The 27312-nt window shown below is 40.5% G+C and overlaps 1 protein-coding gene across 5 annotated transcripts; it reads right to left on the bottom strand.

Moving 5' to 3' along the window:
• Positions 1-26788, bottom strand: acaca (acetyl-CoA carboxylase alpha). Of its 5 annotated transcripts, none has more exons than XM_068330358.1 (54): positions 26632-26788; positions 25224-25479; positions 23796-23928; positions 23377-23515; positions 23179-23288; positions 22857-22938; positions 22652-22750; positions 22292-22398; positions 22070-22180; positions 21669-21878; positions 21419-21589; positions 20833-20994; positions 20514-20677; positions 20281-20431; positions 20075-20178; positions 19733-19960; positions 19381-19531; positions 19142-19276; positions 18811-18957; positions 18508-18696; positions 18069-18169; positions 17693-17781; positions 17437-17561; positions 17062-17175; positions 16531-16644; positions 16353-16442; positions 16130-16248; positions 15051-15074; positions 13906-14049; positions 13703-13805; positions 13397-13504; positions 13244-13300; positions 12947-12991; positions 12059-12100; positions 11624-11839; positions 11359-11514; positions 11049-11273; positions 10459-10614; positions 10234-10380; positions 9331-9600; positions 8937-9034; positions 8726-8846; positions 8430-8540; positions 6334-6477; positions 6103-6223; positions 5301-5397; positions 5119-5215; positions 4901-5036; positions 4647-4824; positions 4449-4561; positions 3688-3842; positions 2819-2989; positions 1601-1737; positions 1-1507 (listed from the first exon to the last, which is right to left on the bottom strand). In XM_068330358.1, the coding sequence occupies exons 2-54, from the start codon at positions 25451-25453 to the stop codon at positions 1381-1383; spliced, it is 7074 nt and encodes a 2357-aa protein (XP_068186459.1). In that variant the 5' UTR covers positions 25454-25479; positions 26632-26788; the 3' UTR covers positions 1-1380. The 5 variants fall into 5 exon arrangements, with proteins under 5 accessions (XP_068186459.1, XP_068186460.1, XP_068186462.1 ...); XM_068330359.1 differs by lacking the exon at positions 26632-26788 and adding an exon at positions 26191-26320; XM_068330361.1 differs by lacking the exon at positions 12947-12991.
• Positions 26789-27312: the final 524 nt, after the last annotated feature.

Genomic DNA, 27312 nt, shown 5'->3' with positions numbered 1-27312 from the left:
TAAGTTGGTTAATCTTTATTAAATTTCAAAACACATTTCGAGATCATCACGGTATATTTTTCTTCATCCTTGTGTAACCAAACAGCATATCAGCGTTAGAAAATAGCATTTCTATACTTTTACAATGCTGTTTGTCTATCCTTTGAACAAAATCTTTTGTACAATAAAGCTGTTACAGGTGGACTTGTATTGATTGGAAAATGAAATGAAGTAGTAATACACCATTCAAACATTATTTTTAAAAAAGGATTATTTAAAAATTAGTAACATCTGACATAAATAAAGGCCAAACTATAAATAAAAAATATTGATGGGGTTCACAACTGGACATACGACATACAGAATGTAAGTGCAGTTAACTTAGCCTTTGTTCACTCTTTGAGACGAGAAATGAAAATCAACGAGAAAAAAAAAAAAAATGAAAAACTCTTGAACTCCAAGCAAACACAAAAGTTGTAAAGACTTTCCCAACAAGGGTGCTGTTATCCAGTCCATTATCTCTTCTCATTTAAACTAATAAGATCTTTGCAAACGGCATTTCTTGTATGTACGTTTGTATGCTAGATGTTCCAAATGTGCAGGTTTGATTGATTCTAGCCTGGATGCAAAGGAACACTAAGCAGTAAAGTGCATCTGAAGCATGTGTGTCTTTGTGTGCGGCTGTGTGAGTGTGGAAAAAGGAACAGCTGTGGTATTGTGTTGAGAGAAAATCCCCATTGGTCACTGCAGGGTAACTGCGAAACAGTCGGGGTCTAAAACGGAACAAGTTCTTGCTCCCTGATGGGCTGTCCCATCTAGCTCTGCTGTCGTGTTCCCCATATTTGTTCAGTAACTAAGCCCTTCCTACTGAAGATAATCAAAACGCCCCTTCTTTGCTGATGACCTGAAAAAAGCATTGTCATGTTCGAGCTGAAAATGTCTGCAAACATTAACATGCAAATATCGCAGGCCAAGGTGCAGTTTCATTTAAAAATGTTAAAACATTAATGCAAACTCCACTTCAAATGGATACCACTGATCATCATGGAAGCATTAACACACACTTGGACCAAATTTGCCACCTCCAAATATATTACATATTATGCACTCAATATTTTTAATTTTTTTCCCTCTTGCGCTTTTATACAAAATACATGGATTAATCAAAACTGTAGAATACATGGTCAGAAAATGTACACATCTTGACGATTAATGTCAGTTGTCTCTAGTTTAAACAGAAAGCATCATAGCCAACGATTCATCAGTAGCCCAAAGGGCTCCTCACGTCAGCTCCTCCAGCATGAGTCTCTAGCCAGGGTGTGGCTGACCCAAGAACCTTTGGCTCTGCATGTGGCTGCGAGTGGTGCTTCAGCCAGGCGGGAAGGAGAGGCTTGGTTTCCACTAGGAGGAAGTAGATGTCTCCATGGTGGACAGGATTCGCACGACCTCAGTCCTCTGTGTGGCTGAGATGTGCTGGGTCATGTGCACAATTGAGTCCATAGCAATCTCTGGATTGGTTTGAACGAGGCTGCAGATAAGAGAAGAAACAAAAGTTGAGACTACTGGCGGATGCAACATGGCTGGACGGTGTAACCGTCCCTGCATGGAAAAGAAATCTCACCTGCGTATCTGCTTGAGAATGTGATCACGGCGGATGTATTTGATGTTTTCATCAATGACGGACCTTGCGCCTTCTTCCTCAGCAAGTTGTTTCTCAAGCCAGACCACCACCTCTTCATTGTTGTCCCACAGGTAAGCCTACGTTGGGGGGGTGGGGGTGAATCATTGTGAGATTCAAAATAATTCATGGAAAATAAAAACAACGTACATTTTCCTTTCGTATGGGTTCAAACAACAAAAAGAAACGGACATACAAAAATTGGGGCCTGACGTGTTGTTGACTGGACCTAAGAGGGAAATTAGTATTCATGAGTGCTGGCATCTCTGATCCCAAACAAAGCTAGACTGGAGGGCTTAGCAAAGATTTGGGGCTGAGGGGTTTAATGGGCTCTTGGCTTTTTCCCTTTCTTTAAAAAAAAAAAAAAAAAAAAGTCCTGCTTGAGGTCCACATGAACATTTAATGCCCATATTAATCATTTTTAATCTGTTTGCTTTTAATTAAGAAACAGTGTGTTGCTCCCATATCTGCATGTGCCAGGGCTGTGATTAATGGTGGCTTAAGACAGCCGGCCCTGATTGGGATAATATATTAGCTAACAAGAAAGAGACTTCTTAGGAGATCTCAAACATGGGGCAAACTCATGTCACCCCCGTGACTGGTCGTCTGAGCCAGAGAATGGGTCAGAAGAAGCAGCAGCATCAGTTAATCTGTCCATCTGTATTAAACAACAATGCTATAAAAAAGACATGCTTAGGACTTATTTATCTTGTGCATGTTGTGTTGAGGAGCTGCAAGGTAAAATTTCAGCATTATCATTCCCAGGGGCTAAGAAGGTGATTACTTTATATCTCCACTGACAATAACTAACCTTTTTTTTATCCAATTTACTACTGGCAACAATGTATCAAAGATGTTTAATTATTCACACAGAAGACTGGATGTGGATAAACACCGTGTGTATGACTACATATTCAAATTTTGAAATAAATCAAAAACACAAGCCTCAAAACTTGTATTTAGTTGTTCCGTTTTGGTACAGAATGCATTACAGGCGTAAGGGATTCATTCCTTATTTAAAAAAATCCATAAATGCTATAAAAATAAAATCTAGTTGCAAACTGTCATTGATATTTAATAGATTAATTTCATAATTTTTTAAATACATTTTCTGCTAAATATTGAGGGACTACAGAGCGAAGCTGTGTGTTGCATTTTCACCTTGACTGTGCCTTCGGCCTCCATGAACCAGCGGCGTAGCATAGCCTGGATCTGACCATCTGTCAGCTCGCTGTTAGCCGCCTGGATCTTCCTCGTCACCGTCTCCTCAAGCAGCAATCGTCGAAGACGCCAGTAAAAAAACTGACGGGACGTTTGCCATTCAAGGATATCCTGAGATGGGGAGAATAACAATGTTACACTTTCCATTCATTACATATTAAACATCATAAAAAGTCAAATACTGTACCTGATTTTAATTTTAATGCAATACTGAAATGATCCTAAGAGTTTCTACCACTACCTTCTACCCCTCCGTTTTGAGTCTGCATCTGAAAACAATTTATTTGATGGGCCATCTGGAGGACTAGATGACCACTACCCCTCCATCCCCTAAGGAAATGGGGATCCTATCCTACACAAAAACAAATAAAACGGAGGGGTGGGGCTATGATCACTTATTTGTTGACGTGTCTCCAATGAAAATGCAGAGCGGTACAGTCAGTAATTGATACTCACTGTACAAAACCCTGGCTGTTCTCCATCTGCCATTGACCCCTCTGGTCATGCGAGCAGAGTGTGTGTGTGTGTGTGTGTGTGTGAGTGCGCGTGTATGCATGCTTGTGTGTGAAAGATGCGACTGGGATTGCAGGGATGAGACTGCCTGCCTGAGGCTCTTCTGTGCTTTCTGAGGTGATTGACCAGGGTCATCAGAAGATAATTACAAGGACGAGCCTCACAGTCTTGTGGGACCAAACATTTCTCACCAGGCATGTGTGGCGGCAGCTAGACTGATGCTCCCCTATGGGCTTTTGAGGTTATTCCCATACAGCAATGATACATGCACACAAGGCGGCATTTAAAGTGCTCACCGTTATTACTCCTTTCTCTTGCATACGGCCTGGGGTGTCATGGAGGTCTGCAAACTGCACAGCCACCTGGTGGTAGATGGGCAGGAGAAACTCCTCACGCTCCTTAAGTTTGGTTTCCAGCTCTTTACGATCGGGGGGACTCAGCTCTGGGGTTCCTGTTGAGAGTTTTTAAAAATGACTGCAAGAAATATCGAAAAATCTTTTTGGAATTTTGATTTCAAGCAGAGTATTAGGACAAAAAAAAAATCACATTAAATGCCAATTCATCCTTGCATGAATTGGCTTTTGCTTATTGTGCCATTACCCTCCAATCAGGTTCTACGTGAGCGTGCACGTGTGAATTAACTACTGCCAACAACATTTTGTTTCAGGGCTCCCTCGAAGCTCAGGCCACTGTCACCAAAGACTGATTTCTGTCAATTCCAATCTGTACACTCTTTAAACCTCCCCAGTAGCCCCGTTCATTCAAACATTTCACCCAAAAAGCCCGCACAGCAATGGACCACAGTGGTTCTGAGCCTGGAGGAAAATCAATAGACTGCACAAGAGAGGTGGGAAAGACGGTAATTGATCTGAGGTGGATGTGATTGGCACGTATCCCAGGGGAGAGCAGAGAAGATGATACGATCAAAGCACAATATAGGATGGTGGTGACAGCTTGCATGCTCCCACCCGATAGATTGATATTTAGTAAAAATGGACTCGAGGCTGAGGGGGACAACCACAAAGACTTATGATTGCATTCAAATTGGAGGACTCACCCAATTTTTCAGCCAAGCTCAAATAAACTGGATCCACTCTCCTCATGGTCTTCACCAGGTCCTTCCTTCTAAACTTGATCTCCACTGTTCCCTCTGGCTCCAACACTCCACCTCTGGAGATGAAATCATTTAGATGAACCAAAGATGCTTTTTGATGGAGACCATCTTTACTCTAGCTAGTGAATCTGTTCAACGCACCGGCTGTCCTTGTCGGCGTACATTTCCATGTGGCGAGGGTTGATGGTTGGGTCTATAACCACCCAAGACCCACCTCTCAGTTCAGCCTGTGGGGGGATGTAAACCAGCACCGGTTGCTTGTACTCCCTCAGCCCATCCACAATGTAGGCCCCGAATTTCAACACCTGGTCATACATATCTAAAAGAGAAGAATTTCATGAGACACTAATCAAGCAGAAGACGACATTGCCAGATTACCACAGAAAAAGAAGCACCTTTCATTCCTCCCGAAAATCCCCTCCAGTTGGCAAACACCATGAGAGGCAGGCCCTCTCTGTTCAGGTCCTTAATGGCTTGAGCAGTTTTGAAAGCAGAATCTGGGAACCACACTTGTCCTGCCTGCTGAATGATCTTCATATGCAAATCAGAGTCATTAGTGTCTTGGTATGTCTGCATACTTGGGTAACAGTTCATGGACTAAGCGAGGCCTGACCTTTGCCTCAGAGTCCAGATTGGCAGGATCGGCTGGGATTGACAACTCCACTGACCTGGTTTCCACAGCAACCACCCCAGTAGGTATACCCCCCAGTCTTAGGAGAAAAGCCATTGAGCATCAACAAAAATATGGACATGTTTGAGCTCCATTTGGATTTAGTGTTTTGGTAGAACACCTACCTGGCTCTGCCCACCACCACACTTTGAGCCCAAGGCTGCATAATCTCCATGAAGGAACCATGGTCAAAGAATCCACTCTGACCAGAACCCTTTGGAGCTGTATTTAGATGTCATAAAGTAGCATGACATAGTGCAAAAAAAGGAAATAATGTCAATTAAGGAAATGCAACTGAATTGGTTTTCCAACAATATTCTCCCTTTCTGCTGCATTTTTTAAAACCTTCTTTTGTCCTCATGCAGTCTAGCATTGTGAATTTCTCCCCCCACAGAATCTGTACTCCTCACAGCAGCCATGATGGATGACTGTATAAGGAGGCTTACTCAGCTATATTTCTGTCTGCACACTCCAACAAACATGCCAGGCCTGTAAGGCTAGCGTTCAATTAAGTGTTGTCACTCATCGCTACCAGAGACGTTGACTGGCTTCCAATGTGATCCTCTGATCATTGCTGTCCTAAGCAGGAATTACTCAGATGTGGAACCTGCCCAGTATGGAACAACATAAAAAGACACTACATCTATTTTGGTGTTCTATTTGGTTTTGCTTTAGCACCATAACATTGAGTTTAATTGTCTCTCTTTGTTTCTTAATCTCTCCAGTTATACTTTGGTTCCAACCATCAACCAGAGGATATCACACTAATAAAACAGGACAATTCAAATAACACAGGTAAAAAATATCAGAATGAAATTATTAACAGAGGAAATAATTCCAAGTATCTAAACCATTATTGTAGTTACAACCAGGAGTCTGTTGAAAGTTTTTATTTTTGCCAAACAATAACCCAAACAAAAGACTCACTCTGGCTGGGACGTCCTGCTAACATCCAGCGTGGGTCGTACGGAGCTTTTGTGGGAACAAACTCCACCAGCCGATCGATAGGATCCTTGGAACTGAGGATGGGCACCGGACTAGATTTACACTGAAGAAAGCAAATGGCTTTTTTTAATAAAATTACACAACAAAAGGACTTTTTGGTAACAATATTTAACAGGCTGATATGGGATGCATTTTAAAGCAGCTGAACTTTACCATGGGCATGTAGGATAGCCACTGCAGAAGATTAAATACTCCTTCAAAGTCGTCACAAACGGTGCTGTGGGTCACACCGTTATTGTGCATAATCTGGATTCCACCAAGTTGGTTGTTGGATGTGTACACCTCCCTGCCCAGCACCTGGAAATGGAAAAAGGCAGATTGGATTTTACATCACAGAAAGGAGATTTTTTTCTGTTGAATGCCAGACACTGACATTTTTAAAAAATCTGTTTTTTCAGGTATGTGCTTTTGAGAGATGTTCTGCACTGCAAAAAAAGTGGCCACTGATTATGAAAAATTGTTTGAAAACTGTGTGATTCAGTCTCAAACAGCCTCCTCCCCATCCCTTGATGGAAGTGACAGAGTTAATCCACTGTCCACATGTTGCGCAACCCCTTGTATCAGCATCACACCTCAGTTCTAGGAAGCTGCAGATCAATGAGATTGCACTGAGACGCTGCCTCATCAATAGAGGTGCTCTCCACCACAGCGGTCAAAAGGTGGGTAGTAGCACATGCCACCCCAAACAGATGGTGTGAATTAACATATGCCTCATTCATAAGTCATTCCCATCCTATTAATGTCTCATCCTCCTACCATGTGTGATAGGTGCTGTTGCACAAGGAGAACACGTCACCAAACTACTGTTACCTTCACATTGCACCTACGCCCACCTGAAGCAATAAAACCTCCCACCCAGCCCACCCTATTTTCATAAGCAGCCTAGAGCAGGTGGTAGGGCCCTGACATGGTTCCATAAAAATCAGAGAGGCTCAATCTCTACCCTCTGCTCTCACCTTTTCAGCCATCATTTACTTTCTTTATTACCATTAATGGTTATGTATCTGGCTACAAATCTAGGGCACTCTCCTAAAGCTGTCAGGAAAGCCTGTGGCCCCAAGACACACTGCAGTCACCTTGACATACACAAAACCCCGGCGCCTCCGGCCATTGGTGGCTTCATTAAGATTCAGCAGCAGAGAGAAGAGGGGATATAGAACAGAGGGAGACGGCTGGGAGGAAGAAAATGAGGGGCAAACAGAATGTAACAGCTCACTGGGGTATTTATGCTAGTAGTTACTACCCACTCCCCATGAAAATATGAGAGCTTTCAGCAGCTAATGAAATGATGATCTCTGGGTGGCAGCCTCCTGCTCTCCATTAAGTTTCATTTAATAGCCAGCGTGCCACATGATAAATGAGCAAAAAAAAAAAAAAGATCCAATTTCTTCTATGTGTCACCAGTGAAATCAGACCCTTTTAAAATAAGCACAACTGGTTGTAAACAAAGGGTACATTGCTATACATCACCTGCATACCATCGACTCTAGTTGGTTAATGTTGCTGTGCATTCACTCCCACAGAGCTAAACAATGAGGCAGTTAAACAATTGAGCTCTGAGCAAATGCCATCATTGTGGCATTTGCATGATTTGTAATGTCGCAATCTGTCATCCAATTTGAAATAGAGTCATCTTAATGCAGTGACAAGGACAGAGAAGGTAAGGCAAGACGAGAGGTAGTGAAGCATGCAAGCGCATGCACACACACCCAGCGACACACACACACACACACACACACACACACACACACACACAAACAATCTGCCTCTGTAAAACTTTTCGTTTTGATTAAAAACAAAATGATATGGGTGTCCTGCACTGTAGCCTCCGGCATGTCACTTCATTTCTATGCAAATACATCTTCATGGTTTGCTTTCAATTATTCCGCTATGAGTGGCAGGCAGGCCTGTGGCTGCAACTGGAAAGGGAATCCTGGTAGAACTGAGCGACGGAGAAAGAGGCCTTATCACAGAGTTGGATCAGTATCCAAATCAGTACAGAATCTTTTTTTGAAAACTAGTTTCTTAAATATCTGTAAACATACACACCCTTCCAGCCTGTTCCAATATACAGTAGTTCAGAATATCCAATTAATTTTAATTTATTTTATCTTTACATAAAAAATTTGAATTTATCGAAAACTTATGCTGATTGTGTGTTTCTGAAGAAGCACAATGAACTTTTTTGTAGATAATTTCACAACAGTAACCAGTTTCTATTTAAAACTATTAAACTGGGATGATTTTACCTTGTTTAGTGCTCCAGCTCCTGTGAGGATAATGTGGGAGTTGTCCACTTGAATCGTTCTCTGTCCAAGCCTCACAAGATAGGCTCCAATCCCTATGGCTCTGCATGTGACCTACAAGAAGACAGTCAAGTTAATGCTTTAAGAATAAGTGTGTCGTAACCAGATGTTTCAACTCCTTGATTCGAACACGTCTTAATTCTTGAAAGGTGACACAAGAGGACATTTCAAGGCTAAGGAGGGGGTTATATGTACATGCATGCATTCTTCGTACACAAGTGTGGCCACTTCAATCTTACCAGGTTCATGGTAATGATCTCTTCATAAGCCAAAGAAGATTCCCCTGCAATCATCCCGGATCCTTTCAGGTTCTCCACACCCAAACCTTCATCTTTTCCTATGATGTCAGTGATCTTGTACCTGTATGGAAACACCTGTAATGAAGTCACTGATGCCACTGGTGCAATTTGATTGACACTACAGCATCTTTCTAAATTATTTACTACAGACCTGGATTCTCCCTCATCTTCCACATGTTCACAATGCACAGAGTTCAAGGCTGAAACCTTCTTGTAGTCCTGAGGTGTGAGGTAGAGATACTTGAAACCCTGTAGAGAGACATAACAGTGGATTATTTGTTTTGATAGACAATGACGCCACACTGCACTTGAATCCTTTGAAAGGCAAAAAAGACAACAACAAAAAATTATCAGGAATTAGAAAAGATAGACATGAAAAAAACCTCAGCACTCATTGCATGCCATCTAGTAATCAGTCAGCCACCTGGTAGCTGTTTTGTCTGATTAAGTAATGACATTCATCAAGAAAGGAATAAATTTTCTATAATGAAAGTAAAAAAATGGCTAAAATAATATAATGTTATGCAAGAGAAACTTTGAATTACCTTATACGGATCAGCTGGGTCCTGCCAGGCCACATGAAACATATGTCTGATTTCCTCCGCCAGGCCAATACGGGCACCACTGTTGGCGGCGATGTAAATTCGAGGGATGCCGCTCTCCCTCGCCATCGCTGAGGCCTGTAAGAACAGTTCGTCCTCCTGGGGCCCAAATGACCCTATCTTGTGTGTGATGTCATTACTTATGACGATGATCTCACGTCCTGCTGGATATTCAGGAGTATGCAAGGTCATCCGCCAGGCCACCATACCAATCTGGATAAAGATTAAAAAAAAAAAAAAAGAGAAATTTTACTTATATAAAATATACTCATATGCAAATCATTATACAGTACTCAAATTAATTGTATTTCTTCAAATGGTGCAGCTTGGATTTACATCTTTTACATATTATGAATCAGAGCACTTTTTGAAAATATAGTAAGGCAGGTATTTGATTAAATAAAATGCACTTTCAATGATTCATTCAGCATATCCATGCAACAATCTCTGAAGAACTCGAATAAGGAAACAGAGACACCTACTGTGAAAAATTGGAATTGCACATTTTACAAGCAAAGGAGGTGAGATTTTATGAAAGTCATATGAAAATATTTCCTGATGTATATACTCATCGCTACTCGCTACTAGATGAATACTCATCTAGCAAACAGAATTAAATTTGAAGAAAATTTTCCACATCAAAAGCCATGACTGCTTATTAGAATTAAAATTAAAATAAGTTCTAGTGTGCTTTGGATGTCCACCAATAAGATCTGTTGCAAAAACCACTGTATGTCTCCGAGGGAACAGTGAGGCAAAAAAAAAAGATTTATGTATAACATTTTGTGAAGCTAATATATAGTTACTAGATATGCTGTTTATATTTTAGGAGATAAAATAACTGACCTCGTTGCCCCCTGGCAGTCTGTTCATCTGCACAAGCTGGCCCTGGGCATCAAGCACCAGCTCTGTGAAGGTCAGTAGCTCAGAAGGTAGAGGACATTTTGGTAAGTTGGCAAAGGCCTGGGTAGAGTACCACAGCTTTTTCAGAGCCTGAGAAAACAAAATCAGCATAGTTATGAAAGTTATCTAAAGGATGATTTAATGGGAGTTTCAGTCTTTGTACTGCACCTGTCGGAACATTTCTGGAAAGTCGTAGACGTAGGTCGTGCCCAGAGATTGCGCTTGGAAGCGTTTAGATTGCAGCAGGTCCTTGGTGACATACGGCGTGTTGATTAGCATGCCATGCAGAGGACCCTGCTTGTCTCCATATGCTTGAAACATGATCTGAACAAAGAGTGACAGAGAGAATCGTCTCTAAACCTCTTTGTGAACCTTACAAAATATGACCTTTGAAAATGGTGATGAGAAACTCATATGAACTGCTACAGCACTGACCAATACAAAGTACAGGATGTGACAGGAAGGTAATAATGAAGTGATGTATGAGATGTTACCCGACCACCTCCAGGGAGATACTAAAGAAGTTGTCTAACAGGCTATGAGCAGGACAACACAGTGGAGATCCACTCAAAAACAACACCTCTAAAGCTATATAGACATATTATTATTATTATTATTATTAGGTAAAAAACAAACCACAAACTGACAAACTCCATATTCAGTTATTAAAGAGGCCATTTAACTTTGAGAGTTGAGATCTCCGGAAGCCCTTTTCCAGACAATAAGCAGATGAGATGGAATATGTGCAAGTGCCCCACCTGTTGGTCTTTAGGCCCCACCTGTCCCGTTCGGGAATCAGTGACCTCCTTGTACAGGCTGATATCCAGGTAGTAGCCAGATTCATTGGTGAGGAAGAGGCGGATGGGAATTTGCTTGCCTGTTGGAGTCAAGCGGATGTTAATTTTCAGTTCAGCCTGCAGCACCCTCAGCTTCCACAGACGGCTGCCGTATCGCATCACCATGGAGCGTACAGACTCCTCGATCTAAAATTTGGCCAGATGTATTAGTTAGAAAAAATGTGCAGAGATCTGATGGTCACTGATATAGACATGCGACAGGTTCGCAAACCTTTGATGGGTCCATGATGACTGTGGGGACAAAATTGAGGAAGATATGGTTACAGTCAGTCCGTACGGTCGTGTTGTTGAAAGCAACCTCCAGCTCATCCATGGCTTCCAGAAGGAGACGCTCTGCCTCATTATGGAGGTACTCAAAAGAGGCCTCCTGATGAAGTACAGACAAAACTGTCAACAGTGGCTATGTGTGGCAAAGCAAAAAGATATAAATCTCAAAGCATCAAACAAAAATATGTGAGTGTTGACTGTTGCCTCACCTTCGTGACCAGATCAGAGTGGCGGATAATGGCTCGCACAAAGAAACGGTAGTCTGTCACCTCTGCGCCTGCTTCCACACGAGCTGCACCCAGGTACAGGTGCATCTTGTGGTTTGCACAGGGGATGGCAGTTAGCTCAAAATTGCGCATGCGGTTGAGCTCCAACTGGAAGGCTAGAGCCGGCTCCAAATGACGGTAGATCCTGTCCTCTCCAAACTATTGACAAGAATTAGGAGACAAATAAAAGTGATTCCATATCGTCCACATCATTGTTACTTAGAAAACAATTGTTTTGAAGGGTCCTCCACACAAAGAACACATTTTTATTATTCAACTTGTCTTTATAGGCACACGAGCTATAAAAATCTTTGGTCACACAAACAAGGTGTTCAAAGTATTGATCAGCCTAATGGTTTTTAATCTCTTGAAACGAACCTTGTTTCTGGCACGGAATGTGAAGAATTTGGGGAATTCTCTCTGCGTGAAAGATGAAGAGATAAGTTAAAATGCACAAAAACAGGGATGTCTCTATGACATAACAAATGCTTGACAATAGGAATGCTGAGTATAATCAGGCAACAAAAAGCTACTCTGAGATTTGTTTAAATTGAAAACAGTAAGTTTAAAAGGGTTAAACAGTGACAATCAGGACATACTTTACTGTTTTATCAATGAGGATATCACTCTGCACTGACACAGACAGGAAGTTCAAGAAACAGTGGTAGCAATATAATACTGTTGAATAAAACCTTCCTTTTTTGACTAGATCATTTTAATAAATTTGAGGTTATCAGATGAAGATTTTCAAAATAAAAGGGAGAGGACAAAAACTTGTATTTCTTAAAAGCTAATCCTGTTTGAAATCGCTCAAATTATACCATCAGGGTAAATACAGAGGACGTCGTGTAGACAATAAGCCGGTCCCATAATGATATTATTTTTCTGTAGAAAAATAAATATAACATATGTGAGGCAACTGTAATGACTGAGGTTCAGTTCCTGGGAGTGGGGCATTAAAAAACAAAATTGCCCTAACCCAAATCTTACTGACTCAGGTATGTGAAGGTGTACTGGAGCTGCGGGAAACCAAGGCTCATAACAAATTTCAAGCAGCCAGACCTTGGTAATATCCACAAACGAAAACGAATATATTTTCTTTTAACCCCTCCTTCTTTGGTGTGCCTTAAAGTTGAAAAACATACTGTAGAACTGACCATCTAATGGTTATTTAATTCATACTGCCATGGTAAGCAAATACATTGACATTAGTCCCTCATGTTAAATCACAGAGCCCCTGTCCTCCTTTGTCTTCCCTCTACTTACATGAAACCTTTGGTCCACCTCACAGTTGATTTGCTTCCTGAAATCCTGTCACCATAAATGCAGCAAAAGCAAAGCATGCCGATAGAGATAGAGACAAACAGTGATAAGCTCAATTTCAAAATGCAAATTATTCCAATTACTACAACAGTATTAGATATAATCAAACAAATGACATATTATTATTAGAAGAAGATGGAAGATAATTTATTTTGTTACATGCTATTCAGAACTGTTGAATCGGTGACATGCAGCATCAAGCTGGAGACAGGTAGTTGACCTGGTAAAGATTTATCTCACCTTTTGAGCCACGAGCAAAGTTAACCTACGGATTCCGTGTTCAAACAACAGAGCTTTCTGGTGGGGCAAAAAGCAAAAATATCCTTCTGAGTCATCTCAAATTTTTTCAAACACTTAAGATTTTGATCGATCCTAGTTGTGAACTCCTCCGACCTTTGACATGGTGAATTCCAGGAACTTTTCTGCCAAGCCATCATCATCAATGTCACCGTCAGTCTTTATGGCAATGTTCAAGATATGGATAGGCTCATTCGGGTTGGTCTGGATGACAAAGAAAATACACCTCCATTTAGAGCATAACAAATGTACTTAAAATTCTAAAATCTCATTTGACATAACACAATAGACTGACATTAACTAACACACAGACTGGATTGTTCTTATATTTCACAAACTACATTGCCTGAATTGAGGCTCAGTGTACAAATACTACAACTTTCAGACAGCTGTTCTGGTCACCTTGTTTTCCTCTTCACCATACAGGACAGCAGTACCTCCTTCTGGAAAGGTTGGACTTGGGGGAGGCGAGTCAGAGAAGCAGCTCAACACATCTTTGATATTCCTGCAGAGGACAAAACATATACACTGTTAGTCATACTCATAATATTATCTCTGATAACCAAGGAAATATATCCAGGTTGACAAATAATATTATCATTGACCTGGTGAAGTCCTGGAAGGTGCGGAAGGACACCATGGCTCCCATGCGCTGACAAGGCGGTGTAAAGGATGTGTCAAGCAGGACATCGCTGACGCTGGCTACATGCACCATGCCATAGTGGTTCAGGTTGGATGAGAACGACATCCTATGGTACCAAGCGAATGCAGGGTAAGGTCATTTACACAGCACATTTCATCCTTACGGGCAACTCAAAGTGTATCACACAAAGTAAAAAAAACAAAATAATATAGGAAGAGGAATAAAAACAAGAATAAAACTTAATTTTACATAAAAATGGACAAAGTAAAATTCTAGAACTAGACTGACTCAGTGAAAAAATGCCCATCCACCCACGAACCTCACAAAGGTTTTACACATATTTAAACACCTAAAAGCCTCATGGGTTAATGGTTGGGGTGCTAGTGTGGGTTTCAGAGTATAAAAAGCAAGCAGTGACATTTATGTTATAATTATTTACATTACATATAGATATAGTAAAAGCAGCAGTGGAATTTGTCAGGCAAGTATGAGAAGGAAATTTAAATCAAACTTACGGAACACAAAACCATCATAAAGACCTATAATATTTTGTGTGCCAATCCTGACCCTGGATTTGGAATCTGAGGTATTTTTTCCTCTCAGTGTATCATCCTTAGCTTTATCTTGTGCTTTTAGGTCCTGGGGTTTAGTTTGCTGTAATTTACTGACTATGGCTTTTAAATGACCCAGCATTGAAGCAGACATTTTACTGGTAAGGGAATGGAGATGTGTACTAAAGTATCTCTCCCAAGTATAAATACAATAGTCTTGTGCCACATTATATTCCTTTTGTTGAATATTTAGAAATATAGAAGCTCATACACACAAACATTAGGATTATAACACTCTTTCACAAAAACACACACACACAGACAGACAGATTGACAAAAAGACTGACACCGATATATTATTGCCCAGAGCCATGCTGTGGTCAGTACTTTACAAAGAGACCCAGAATTAGACTAAACTCCAGGTGTTACATCATAAATGTCAAAGTACCAAACAACGTGTTGAATAAAGTGATTCATCAACTTTAACACTAGTTTGACCATGCAAACTAGCTATTCTACAGTCTATGCAATAAAAAGAATATTTACAATACTGTACCTGTTTAGAGTGGGGATGTTCCCTCTGCAATCAAACAACATTGATTACTACGTGGTTAGTCGCAGGCACCAAGAGAGGAAGACAGTAAAGGTGTAACACTGAGTGTATTCCCTTGAAGGGGAAGCTAGTCTGCATCGATATCTATCTAAATCCACTGAATGAGAAAATAGAGGATAAAGTAAATTTGAAAGATTCATCTACTCTTTATCACATTTCACTTTCTGACTGCTCACTTTACACCATGCATTTCTAGATCCTGGTGCCTTCTTGTCCTCTGGACAAAAAGAGAGGATCAGTAAGGAGGGATGAGTCAAACATCAGACGCATAAAAACACAAACATGCAAAGAAATTCAAGCATGAAGCCATTCCGAGTACATTTACACCCAACTTAAAAGCAAGCTGGACCACAAAAAAAAAAAAAAAAATCAAATTGCACTACAAAGAAGCAACATGCACATACTGTACATACGTAGAAACAAACATTTTCACACGCAACCAAACGGGACAGAATCACACAGGCGTGATGCAGAATATGACTGCAACACAAAAGACACAATACTCAAAAAGCTTTTCGAAAGCTTTTCCAAAATGCTGAGCATGTACAGTACAAAACATATTCGGAGTTTTCCTAAAATTTTTAGGTAGAACAAGAGCGTTGGAGTGAACGACTCCTGTTTGTGGCACTCAAACGTTTGACAATCCAAGAGAGGAGTTTTTAGTCATATAGACCAACTTTTTTTTTTGCACATGGAGAGCATTTAAATAAATAATTATAAAAAATAAATAACTATAAATAACAACATAGCTGGGAAGGTGGGAGAGGAACTGTAGCATCATGGATGACTGAAGTTGACTACGGGTCTTTCACTGCTACTGTCATTCTACTAATAACTTGTTTATCATCAACACCTTTGAGTTTCACCTGATACTGTTGTTCTGCATCTCCTGCAGTAAATGATTTCTAGGCACTGGAATGGAATGATTTGTCTACATCCAGCACATTTCCACAAATTGCTGCCAGACAATGAAAGACAATGCACAGCATGTGAACATTGCAGGCATGCTACGCGTGCAATACCTATTTGGATGCGAGGAGGGAAGCATGAACTGGAACTCGACTATACACGTGTTGTCCTTCAGTTGTCGATGCTGAACGCTGTTAAGCTCATATGCGATGTATGCTCTGCGAACGTAGACCTTCAGTAGTCAGAGAAAAAGCATAAGAAGACATTACATTTTCAAGTTCAGCAACATAAAGCGGGGGATAACTTATTTGACGATTTGATTGTTACTCTTCTCACCTCTAGGGCGGCCATCCTGACTACCTGATTGCTGTGGTAGAAGAAGTTGGGCAGGACATCAAAAATGGAAGTTTCTGAAAGGATCAGTTTCTAGAAAAAAAAGAATGGCATTGTTACAGAACTGTTCATTTTTAAGACATTATCAGGACACCACAATTGCCACTCCTTTGTTGCCTACCTGCAGATTCTCAATGCAGAATTGGTGTCCATACATATCTATGGCAGACAAGAAGATGGACTCCACCTGGTTGTGTCGTAGCTCATACGAGGGGAGGTGGGAAGCGATCAACACCTATAGTATCAAGTATGCATGTTTTTCAGGTATAGACTTTAGGAACAATTTCACATCTTGTCTTCTCACAACAATGTTTAGCAATGAAGTGTACTTTTAAGTTGTAAGTCATTGTCTACCCTCCAATCCCCGATTTATTTTACAGAGTTAATTTAAATATAATGATGTGTCACTACATTTAATAATCTCTCCATTGCTCAGCAGGATTTGGAGGCAAGGAAAGAAAGGAGAGCAGCTTTTCTGGATTCACATGAGTCTTTGTGTTTTCTTGTTTTAATAATAGTTAAGATATCAGTTTACTGTAGGAATAACTATTAGCCAGTTGGATAAGCACATGCAAACCAGTCAAATGTTAAAAGTAGGGACTTCTCAATGTAAAATAAACATTTCAAGTGGAATTAGGAGTGTGCATCTAACCTGCCGGGCACGTAGCGCCACCTTAGCATTGGTTGTCTTACTGAGCTGGGTGAATTCGGACAAAATCGCCATGAGTTCATCTGTCAGTGTGGGATCACGGCCACACAGCTGGTCCTAGACACAAAAGATAACATTAGATGCTGACACAACAAAAATACAATATAAAAATGTATTCATTCAAAACCAGAGATGAAACCTGTAATGTTCTGCATTAAGCAATTATGGATGATAGAAATCAAACCACTGATCAACAGCTTTTATTTGAAGTGCAATAGGTAAAGAGTAATGAATTACTTGTAGTCCCACATTAACAATGTATACACAGCCCTACATTCATGGAGGGGTATTATTCAAAGCTGTCAAACAGGCACTTACAATCAGCATAGTAACCAGAAGGTTCTTCTTGGTGACTTGAGCATGAGAGAAGATATAATTAAGAACATTGGCCATGTCGCCTTTATTTTCCTCACGCAGCATGAACACACACTTGTCATAGTGTCCTGTTGGCAAATAAAAATATCAGAGATCCAGTAAATATTACATAGTTCATGTGCTAAAGAGTTTATTGCTACAGAGCCCCACCAAGTGGATATAAATAGGAAGTGTATGTTAGTGTGACACTGCTGCTCACCATTCTGAAATTGGGTCTCAACTCTCAAATACTGTCTGAGCAAATCCATCACCACTGCTTTTGTGTGACCCCGGATGCCACTACGATATCTGTAGGAGACAAAAACATGCTGATCTGCCACAAAAACACAGCTGTGTACAAACTGGAATGCAGACAGAAAGTAGATTCATCATTTGTGAAATCAGTTGTGCAGAGACAAAATGTAAAGAAAATCAAATAACAAATACAATTGTGTTATTAAGGAAATTACACCATGGGTATCCTACACTTTTTGTTTTTCAGCGATGTTCAAGAAGCTGAACAGTGCAAATAGTCACTCTGACTGGCTGAATGTAATCTGAATGATCATTATCCAATAACATAGCATCACACTCACTTCTGTACCAGCTGAACGATGCTCTGAGTGTTCATAAAGAAGACTTCTCTCTCTGACTTCTTGTTAAGAGTAGCTGCATGGCTGTCAAGGATGTTTGCAATCTGGGACATAAAAAATACAAGCATTTAATCCAAGTGGCATCAATTATGTCTTACGTGTCTCACTCCCATCTTATGAGCTTATAACTACCTGCAGACAGAGTACTGAAAATGTTATAAGTAACCTGAGTAAACCAATGTTTAAAAATCTCAAATTAAAAATTCACACTACATCTGTTCATAATGAATTACTCCATTGATTGCTGTGGTCAACAAATATTAGCACTGTTAGCAAAGGAAAAAACTAGCAAATGTACAGCAGGAGATTTATTGTATTGACATTTTGAAGTTTAAAAAGAATTCTGTTAGGTTCAGTTAACATGTATGTGTTAGCTGGGCACCTGCTGGCTGGGAAACTGGCAGAGTACAGAGGTGATATTGCTAGCATACTGAGCCATCTCCTTCTTGATGGCCTTCTCCACAGCGGGAGGGATGCGACCTGACACACTCGTCATGATGTCTTGAAGCTCCAGCAGCGGCAGAGAGGGATCACGCATGGTTTTCATCAGCCGTTCTACCCACTCTTTTAACTAGGACAGAGAAAAATCAGGCATATATTTATATATCTACATAAATATGTATTTATAGAATATAGATGTCCTGGAAGACATGATGTCAATGTTTAGGTGTGTATGAATTGGTACCTTAGCACTGAAGAAAGGTTCAGGAAGACAGAAGCCATTCATTATGTGAACAAGGTGATCCAGAGTGTTATGGAAGACTCTGTGGAGTTTCTCCCCTCTCAGAGCTAATGCCTGGATTGAAGGCAGGGGCCCGGTGAACAGCTCTGCCTGCAAGGCAAACACCAATTCTTACTATTAAACTAATAAGATACAGCATTATTAATCCTGCAGTTAGAGAACATGGAGGGTATCACAACGAAAAGTAAATGGAAAAACTACAGGAAAAAAAATACATATTGGGTCAAAGCCTGGACTTGCATAGACCACATTAGTTACACAGTACATAGATTACCTGTTGAACTCTACTTGGGTCATCCAGCTGCAACTTAGCAATGACACAACCAGGCTCCAATGCTGCTCCAGCCCTCTTCACATAGTGAATACAACCAGATTCGGCAGCTGTCAGAGTCATGACCATTTTCATCACCTGGAAACAGAAGAAGCACAATGCTTACAAATCATTTAACAAAAATTAAGTGAATTTAAACAGATTGCATATATATTTCTTGAAGGCAAAATATCCTTCTGTACCTCTATTTCAGCATAGCACTGGCCAGCAAATACATGTCCACCATCCTCAACGGTGTACTGAATAATTTTTCCCGCTGAAGGAGATCTTAGCATCGAAGGATCATTCTCCTTTTCAAACACACAAGTCTTGTTCCCAATTGTGATGCGATACCTGCAAGAGAAAAATATCCAGAAACATTTAGGCATATTAAGTAATTTCTGCAAAAATATTAAGTTGGTAGGAAAATTTTAGAAAATTAGTAGGATAGAGATATGTCAGGTTATTTCTCACAGATTCAGGTTCATCTACTCACAGGTAATGTTAGGTATGTTTATAGAGGTAATTTCATTCTCAAGATTTGCTTCCTCATACCTGTCCACTTCTTCCTTCATGTAGGTGGTGTAGCTGCTTCCATCATAAGACAACAAAAGTCCTCCATCACTGAGCCGATGTACATCCACTTCTGCGCAGGAGCTGTTCATGATGACCACGTAGGAGTTGGGAGACTGGCGTGTCACTGTCAGGACATACTTAATGCCTTCATAGATCAGCTCCACATCCACATTATTGAGTAGAGTGTGGGCTGGCAGCACCTGGCCCCTGGTCAAAAATCAGAAAGCATCATCTAATATTTTCCATTTTAAAATGTATAACTTTTGTTTTTTTCCTAAGCATCTACTGCTTGAAATGAATTACTACGACACATATTTTTACCTTTCTAGAGAATGGAGGAAGTTGGATACGCTGTTCCTCAGAGTGGCATCTGCTACATGAAGTGCCCCACTGACGATTCCCAGCATGGTGTCAGGACGCTCCGCCTACATGCATCACATACATTACTTCTGATCCAGAAATACACCCAATATGCTAGCTTCAAGTGAAACTAGCGCCATGAGGATAAACCACAATGCCTTAATAACCTGCATCTTCTCTGAGATTAGCCTATCCAGCCAGCCGGTGTCGATGCTGTTGTGCTGAAAGCTTTCGGTCTCCAGCAGTTTAATGAGGTATTCCACTGTGGTCCTGAAGTCTCCTCTGATTGACAGCTCTTTTAATGCCACGACCATGTTTCTGTTAAAGATTCAACCACATATTATTTAACCTAAAAAAATTAGACTTCCGAAAAAAAAATTTCTGGTATAAAAAAACTCACGAGATGGCTTCTTCCCGATTCTCTCCCCAAGAGAAACAATGTCCAAACTGAGAGTCAGCAAACTCATGTAGGCCTCCAGCTGCTGCCACGCTGAAGTAGCCCCATACATTCTTGTTACTGCGGAAATTCAGCTCTTGCACAGTTCCGGAGCTTGGTTTAAAACCCTGCGATTATAACACAAAAGCACACGTTTGATCAAAATCAAAAACCCTGTTTACATTCTGCAGTTAAATATAAAACAGGAACACAATAACATCATAAATCAATGTGCCGATAGGTGCAACAAATATTTTGTGTATCAGGAAAGAATGAAACTTACCTCGTCAGGGTTTTCACTGGTGATTCGAGCTGCAATAACATGCCCCCGTGGGGAGGGCACAGTCGACAGTCCCTCAAAGTCAATGGCGGAGTCTCCCCAGGGCTGGAACCCATAAAGCATCCTGAGATCTTTGATCCTCTGAAGAGGAATACCCATAGCAATCTGAAAGTAAAGAGTGGAACATAAAGGGACACCCTTATAGGTCATCAACAAACATGACTAACAATTCACTATAGCATGTACTGTATATACAGAAGTTTGTGAGTGCAACACATAATAAATCACAGTTTCTCTGGAACGCTTGACACACAACATATTGACCAGTAAGTCCAAATATTGGCTGGAAAAAGATATTCTCATCCCTCTATTCTCTGCTATACTGCAAAGCTTGCACAATCCTAAAGGCTGCAAAAAAGATCACAAGACCACGTGGTACCAGAGCCACAGGATCAACTGCAGTCAGCTGCCATGCAGAAAATGGGCCCTTCTAATGTGGTGTAGCATGACAGCTTTGTCTGCGACAAGACAGTCAATGATGTTATGTGATATATCAGGATGTCATCTTTCCATTCAGGGTGACACTGACCTGTAGTTGAGCAGCAGGAAGGTTGACATCGGCCACCATTTCAGTACAGGGGTGCTCCACCTGCAGTCGAGGGTTGAGCTCCAGGAAGTAGAAGCTGCCATCCTGGCTGAAAAGGTACTCCACTGTACCTGCACTGACATATCCAACCATCTTGGCAAGCTTCACTGCACACTGAGGAAAGAAATGTATTACTATTAGATCTCTATTTATCAAATAAATAAAAATATATGTGACAGTAGATGAGTTATACCTGTTCCATATCCTCAAACACATCAGTTGTAGCAATGGAAGCAGGGGCCTCTTCTATTATTTTCTGGTGCCGTCGCTGCACAGAACAGTCTCTGCCAAACAAGGAAATTGCATTTCCATATTGATCAGCCAAGATCTGGACCTCTAGGTGACGGGCATGTTTGGCTAGCTGCATGACGAAAATAGGTGAGCCTGGAACTTCTGTCTGAACCTGGAAAACCAGAGAGAAAGAGCTTAACAAATGCACAAAAATGAAGATAAAGAATACTTTAATAATCCTGAGGTGAAATAATTTAATAATCCAGAGGGGAAATTATTTGTACCGTAATAAGTAATGTAATAAAAATGTAATAATTTCTACATAATATCTGAAGTTGTAATTGCCATGGGATTTGAATTTACCTGTCTGAAAAGGTTAGGGAAATCTTCAGCACAATTGACTTTACGGATGCCTTTTCCTCCACCTCCCTCTGAGGCCTTCACCATTACGGGGTAACCTATCTTCTCGGCTGCCTTAAAGTGGAAACATACAAGTTCAGACTTCCAAACAAGTATAGTACAGGATACTAATGTTCATGCAATATGAATTAGCATTATGAATTCAAAGTTCAATGTCATGCTTACTTTGAGGCCATCCTCTACATCCTGGATGCAACCAAGTTCGTACACATCAGAAGGAACATTGATGATTTTCTTTTTTTGGTCATGCTCCGTCCACTCTACCGTCAGGCCTAAGAAAGAAAATGCAATAGGAACGTTTTGTTTTTGGGCATGATACTCTTAAGAAAACATTAGGAATCTGACATTAGACTCCATTTGTAGTATAAGAATTTGATTGGAGAAATATTGAAAGTAGTAACATTCAAGAGTCACTGATCCTTTTTTTATTAATAATCTCCCTTTAATTCTATAGTATATTTTTTAATTTGATACTATCAGCATGAACAGAAGGCTACTTTTACAACCAACACAACTCAGGCTTACCTGTACCACTCCATGGCAGAGTTGGGATGCCAGCTGTCTGAGCTACAATAGATGAGGCAATCTTGTCTCCAAGAGCCCACATAGCCTGACTTGGGGGACCTGAAGAAGACACATATTAAAAAAAATTATTTTGGACGAGGATGTGGAAGGTAAGTGGTAATTAAAAGGGATGAGCAAATTAACATGTAAAGATATCGCTCCTTACCCATAAAGGCAATGCCATTCTTGTGAAGCAGCTCTGGGAGTTTAGGGTTCTCTGAGGCATGACCCCAGCCAGCCCACACTGCCTGTAAAACACACATGACAGATATTCAAAGGTAATATTATTTCCTAATGTGGAGATAGTAAAAACTCATTAGATTGCATTCAACTGTGTCGCTTTGCAGAGTTCAGGTACTGGAATGCAGTTTGAAATGCAAACAGCAGTGCACAAATAACATGCAAATATGTAACGTAAGAGGGTTGTGTAATGCAACAAATAACAGAATGAAAAGGATACATGCAGACAACAAAGTAAGTAGTGTTACCTGAACAGGTATGCGTTTAGCAATGTCCAGAATGAGTTCTACATTGGCATAGTTATTATTGTTAGTCCCTCCCGGCACTGGAACGTAATGATCTGCCATTTTGATGTACTCTATGAAAAACATAAAAAAACATATCATGTATTTCACACTGCAGCACAAGGATTACTTCAAACATGTTAACGTCATGTTGAAGCTCACCTGCATTGGCCTTCAGGTCCTCTGGGGTCACCATCACAACAAAGCGGATTGCCCTTTCATTGCGAAACATCTCATAGGACCAGCGACGGATGGACCGCATGCACTTAACGGCTGCAATACCATTGTTGGCGATGAGAACCTGGAGAAGTCAGATGAGATTACTTCATTTTTCTAAATTAAAAAAAAAAAATTAACAAATTTCTCTATCAAGGCTTGTATAGTCAAACTAGTTATGTGACACAGTGAGTTTACTTTATGTGCATAATTACTTGCTAGCGTAGTAGTTACTATGTTGTGCAGAATGATGACAAAGCACTAAAAAATGTGTTGTTGTAAAGCTTTTTTTCATGCTCAAAGCACTTTTTTTTTAATACGGTATGATTAATCCCTGAAAGGAATGCATTAAAAAAAATCATTGCCTTCTCAATAACTTTGTTGCCACCAAACCGGGTGACAAATTCAGCAGGAGAGGCCACGGTAAAGTCCCTCTGGAGATCGATACGCCGCCGTTCTCTGCCTTGCTTCACCAGGTGCAGCCCTGACATGCTTGGCCTGTTTCAAGACACAAACAATGAATGCAAGTAATAACACCTCTCATTCTTGAAACGCTTCACCACTAGCTTGCCATGCAATTAGCCAACAAAAATTTGCAGTTTATATTCATAACACAGAAGCTGGGAAGGCTCTGACTTTACATTTCGATGAAAAAGAAAGACCCCAAAACGAGAGGATATGGCAAACTTTGTAACTTGTGGCTTCATCTACACCTTAATCTATGGTAAGTGATCATTAATATTGATATAGAAACCTGCAAATAGCAAAAGATAAATGACAGCAGCAAAGTCAATTTAAAGGAAAAAATTTTTGATAACCACTGAAGAGAGCACGGTATGTTGCAAACAGCAGAACAGAACCCCTTTCAGCTCTAAAACACATGCTGAAAGGGGCAGGGACCTTAAAATGGGTCTTGCAGTGTTGCTGGAAACAAGCTCCACCCTATACAGAGCCCATGTGGGAGAATGGATGGTACAGGGGGAGGGATATGACTGCTAGAGGGTGTAGCTGTAGCTACTGCTGTCTCTCAATAGCTTTTTTGTTTTCTTTTGGTTGTAATCCACATCAACGCACAGGACTGGAAGATTCCTTTAATTGTGTAAAAAAACAACAACAGGGATACATTGTAGGTAGTCGCCGACATCTGCAATATGAACTCATTAAAATCACAAATCTAAATCGTCTGTGAGCCTTATGAGGAAAACTTGAATTTAGAGGCCCGGCCTCTGAAATTAGCAGTGACCTGACAGATCTAGTCAATTTAGTGAAAACTTTAAAAAGTTCTGTCATTAGTAAATAGTTCATCTTTATTACAGGGTTTAGAATTTTTTCTACTTTCCAAAAACCAACCTTCCAGACATGCCTTCAAGGCCCAGGCCACTGAGAACCCCTGTACCAGTTTGCAGCTGGTAAAACTACATTTTCCCCATGTGTTGCAAAAAGGAACTGAGGGGAAGAGTGTATAGTATATCGGATTTACTCTAAATTTTTAAGTTCCTAATTTTTATCATACATTTCCATTTTTAAAATCCACTAAGAATAATTTAATTCACAGCTATTAACTGTGATATCTTCATGCTATTGTATGTAAACTAAATGCATTACAGTGTGTGCACAGGTTGAAGACTGATGTACTATTTCTTCAGATTCACATTCACCCAGCTTGCCCTTTTTTAGGTTTGAAATTGCAATGTTTTTCAAATTAAATAAAATGTTTAACAAATTGTCTTATGTATTGCTGTGGGGGGGGAAAAAAAAATCCAAATATAATTTCACCATGCGCGGATTCAAACCTTAGATTGTGTGAGGAGCCGTCAATCTGATCAAATCCCATTTCGTAAATGCCGTCGGAGCTGCTGGAAGATGGTGACAAGGATCGAGGCTCCTTTTCCTCCAGTTGCACATCAGTTTTCACTTGGCTCTCATCCTCAGAGTTCTCCTCAGATACCGATCCCACCATAAAGCGAGACAGCAACTTTTTACCCCCGGGCTTCTTCTTAGTGATGCCATTCTGCTGTGCCATGGCTGGCTGCAAACAGGCTGTGAATACTGGCAAGAGACACAATAGTGGTAAGAGCAGTTATAGAGGGTCCAAATGTCAGGACTCAGTGTGACACAAGATTGGTCGACATGTGATGTTATTTGCCAGATTGCAAAAGCAGACAGTGAACATACGAATCTTGATAAAGAAAGTTATTTTGCAACACCTGCACATACACACACACTAGGGGCATCAGTACATTGAGTACTGGTACTGAAAAAAGAACGGGCTCATCAAAACAGCTGGACGTGAATATAAACGAGGGGTTATATAATAGAATTTTAGTCTAAGATTGCTGGTGTTTTTTCAGACCATTGTACAGCCAGAAGCAACTTAAACAATGCTATAGCACTAGGTAAGGGAAATGTCATGAAACAATATGACTAGATGAAAAGCATGCATTCATTCAGCACAAGCACAAATATAAAGTAGAACAGTAAGACTGTAAAAACCAATAAACACAAAATGCACTTTAAAAAAAAGTTGAAATACAATGCAATGTTTGAAACAAATTAATGACTAGTTCTCTGCTAGCAATGTTGACGTTAGAACACGTGCTACTGGGCAAACCAAACAATACTCACTCTGATATGAAACTAATCCTTCACTTATCATTCAATAGTCATTTACTACCAACTGTCCTGTCTAACCTGCCTGTGCCTGTTTAGATGATTACGGAGTGTGCGTAGAGAGTACCCCGCACTTCCGACACACCTTACCTATCTGTAGCTGCTTGTGGGACCAGAAAAACAAGCCGAGCACTGCAGTCAGACACACCGCGAACGTGAGCAACACCAACGTCACAAAATGTTCCGAGACCGGCTTTTAGCTTGTTAACAATGATGTCCGACATGAACCACCGTGTTATCAGACATATGAAGCGGACAGCTTTCTAGCTAAAGTCAAAGTCTGTTAAGCCAACTTATTAGTGACATTAATTGTCATGTCAAAGCTAGCTCCAAAACCTGACAACAGCCACATAAAAGCTCGACGTGAGGCTAATAATTTTAGCTAACCGGTGGTGGCTAACACAATTATAGTGCCACACTAGCAGCGTTCAGTGCACTGCAGGTGTAGTGTAGCGTTTTGTGAACGCAACCAATGAGCGGTTGCCTTGCGCAACAATATCAGATAAAAAAAAAAAGCGTCTAGAAACTCACCGGTGGAGATAAACCTTAACGTAATCCTGAGACAGTTCAGTCCAAGGGTTCGATAGATTAGCCCCGTCTGTCAGACATCCCGGTTTCCAGTAATGAAAGAAAAAAAATGGTCATAATGATGAGGTCACATAGCACCAGCAGACGCTTTAACAGCAGAGAGTGGGGTGATGTGATGATGCGCAGGCAGGTTACTCCTGGACATTGACCTATGACCGCTACTTCCGCTATAGATGTAGTGTAGCATAGAATACGTTCATATCATAAACGTGACAATTTTCAACTCCTGCTACAAGAGGGCCCACACTAATGTTCTGCTGATTGGTTCATACTTGTTTTTTGGCTCATCGGGTCGATTACGTTTGACTAGGATGTGTTGCGATGAAACCGTAAACCAACCACAGGCAGAGAACAGAAGATATTGACGGGGCTATAGTAGGAATTGTAAATTTCAGGCCGGTACACCTATAGGAGTTATATTATTATTATTATTATTATCATATATTATAGTTTATTATGAAGCTTTTGAAATTCCAGGGAAATGACTCAATAGAGAAACGAAATTGTTTTTGTAGAGGTTTGTGCATTAGAAATCCTGTGTAGTGTTAGGCCGATATATCTTTTTCTTTTATTTATATACAGTACTGCCTCTGTGAATGTTTTCCTGTGAATAGAACATAGTGG

This window comes from Antennarius striatus, chromosome 13 (genome assembly GCF_040054535.1).
Source record: "Antennarius striatus isolate MH-2024 chromosome 13, ASM4005453v1, whole genome shotgun sequence".
NCBI lineage: Eukaryota > Metazoa > Chordata > Actinopteri > Lophiiformes > Antennariidae > Antennarius > Antennarius striatus.
The sequence above is the reverse complement of the archived record's forward strand: the minus strand, read 5'-3'. Positions and strand labels throughout refer to the sequence as shown.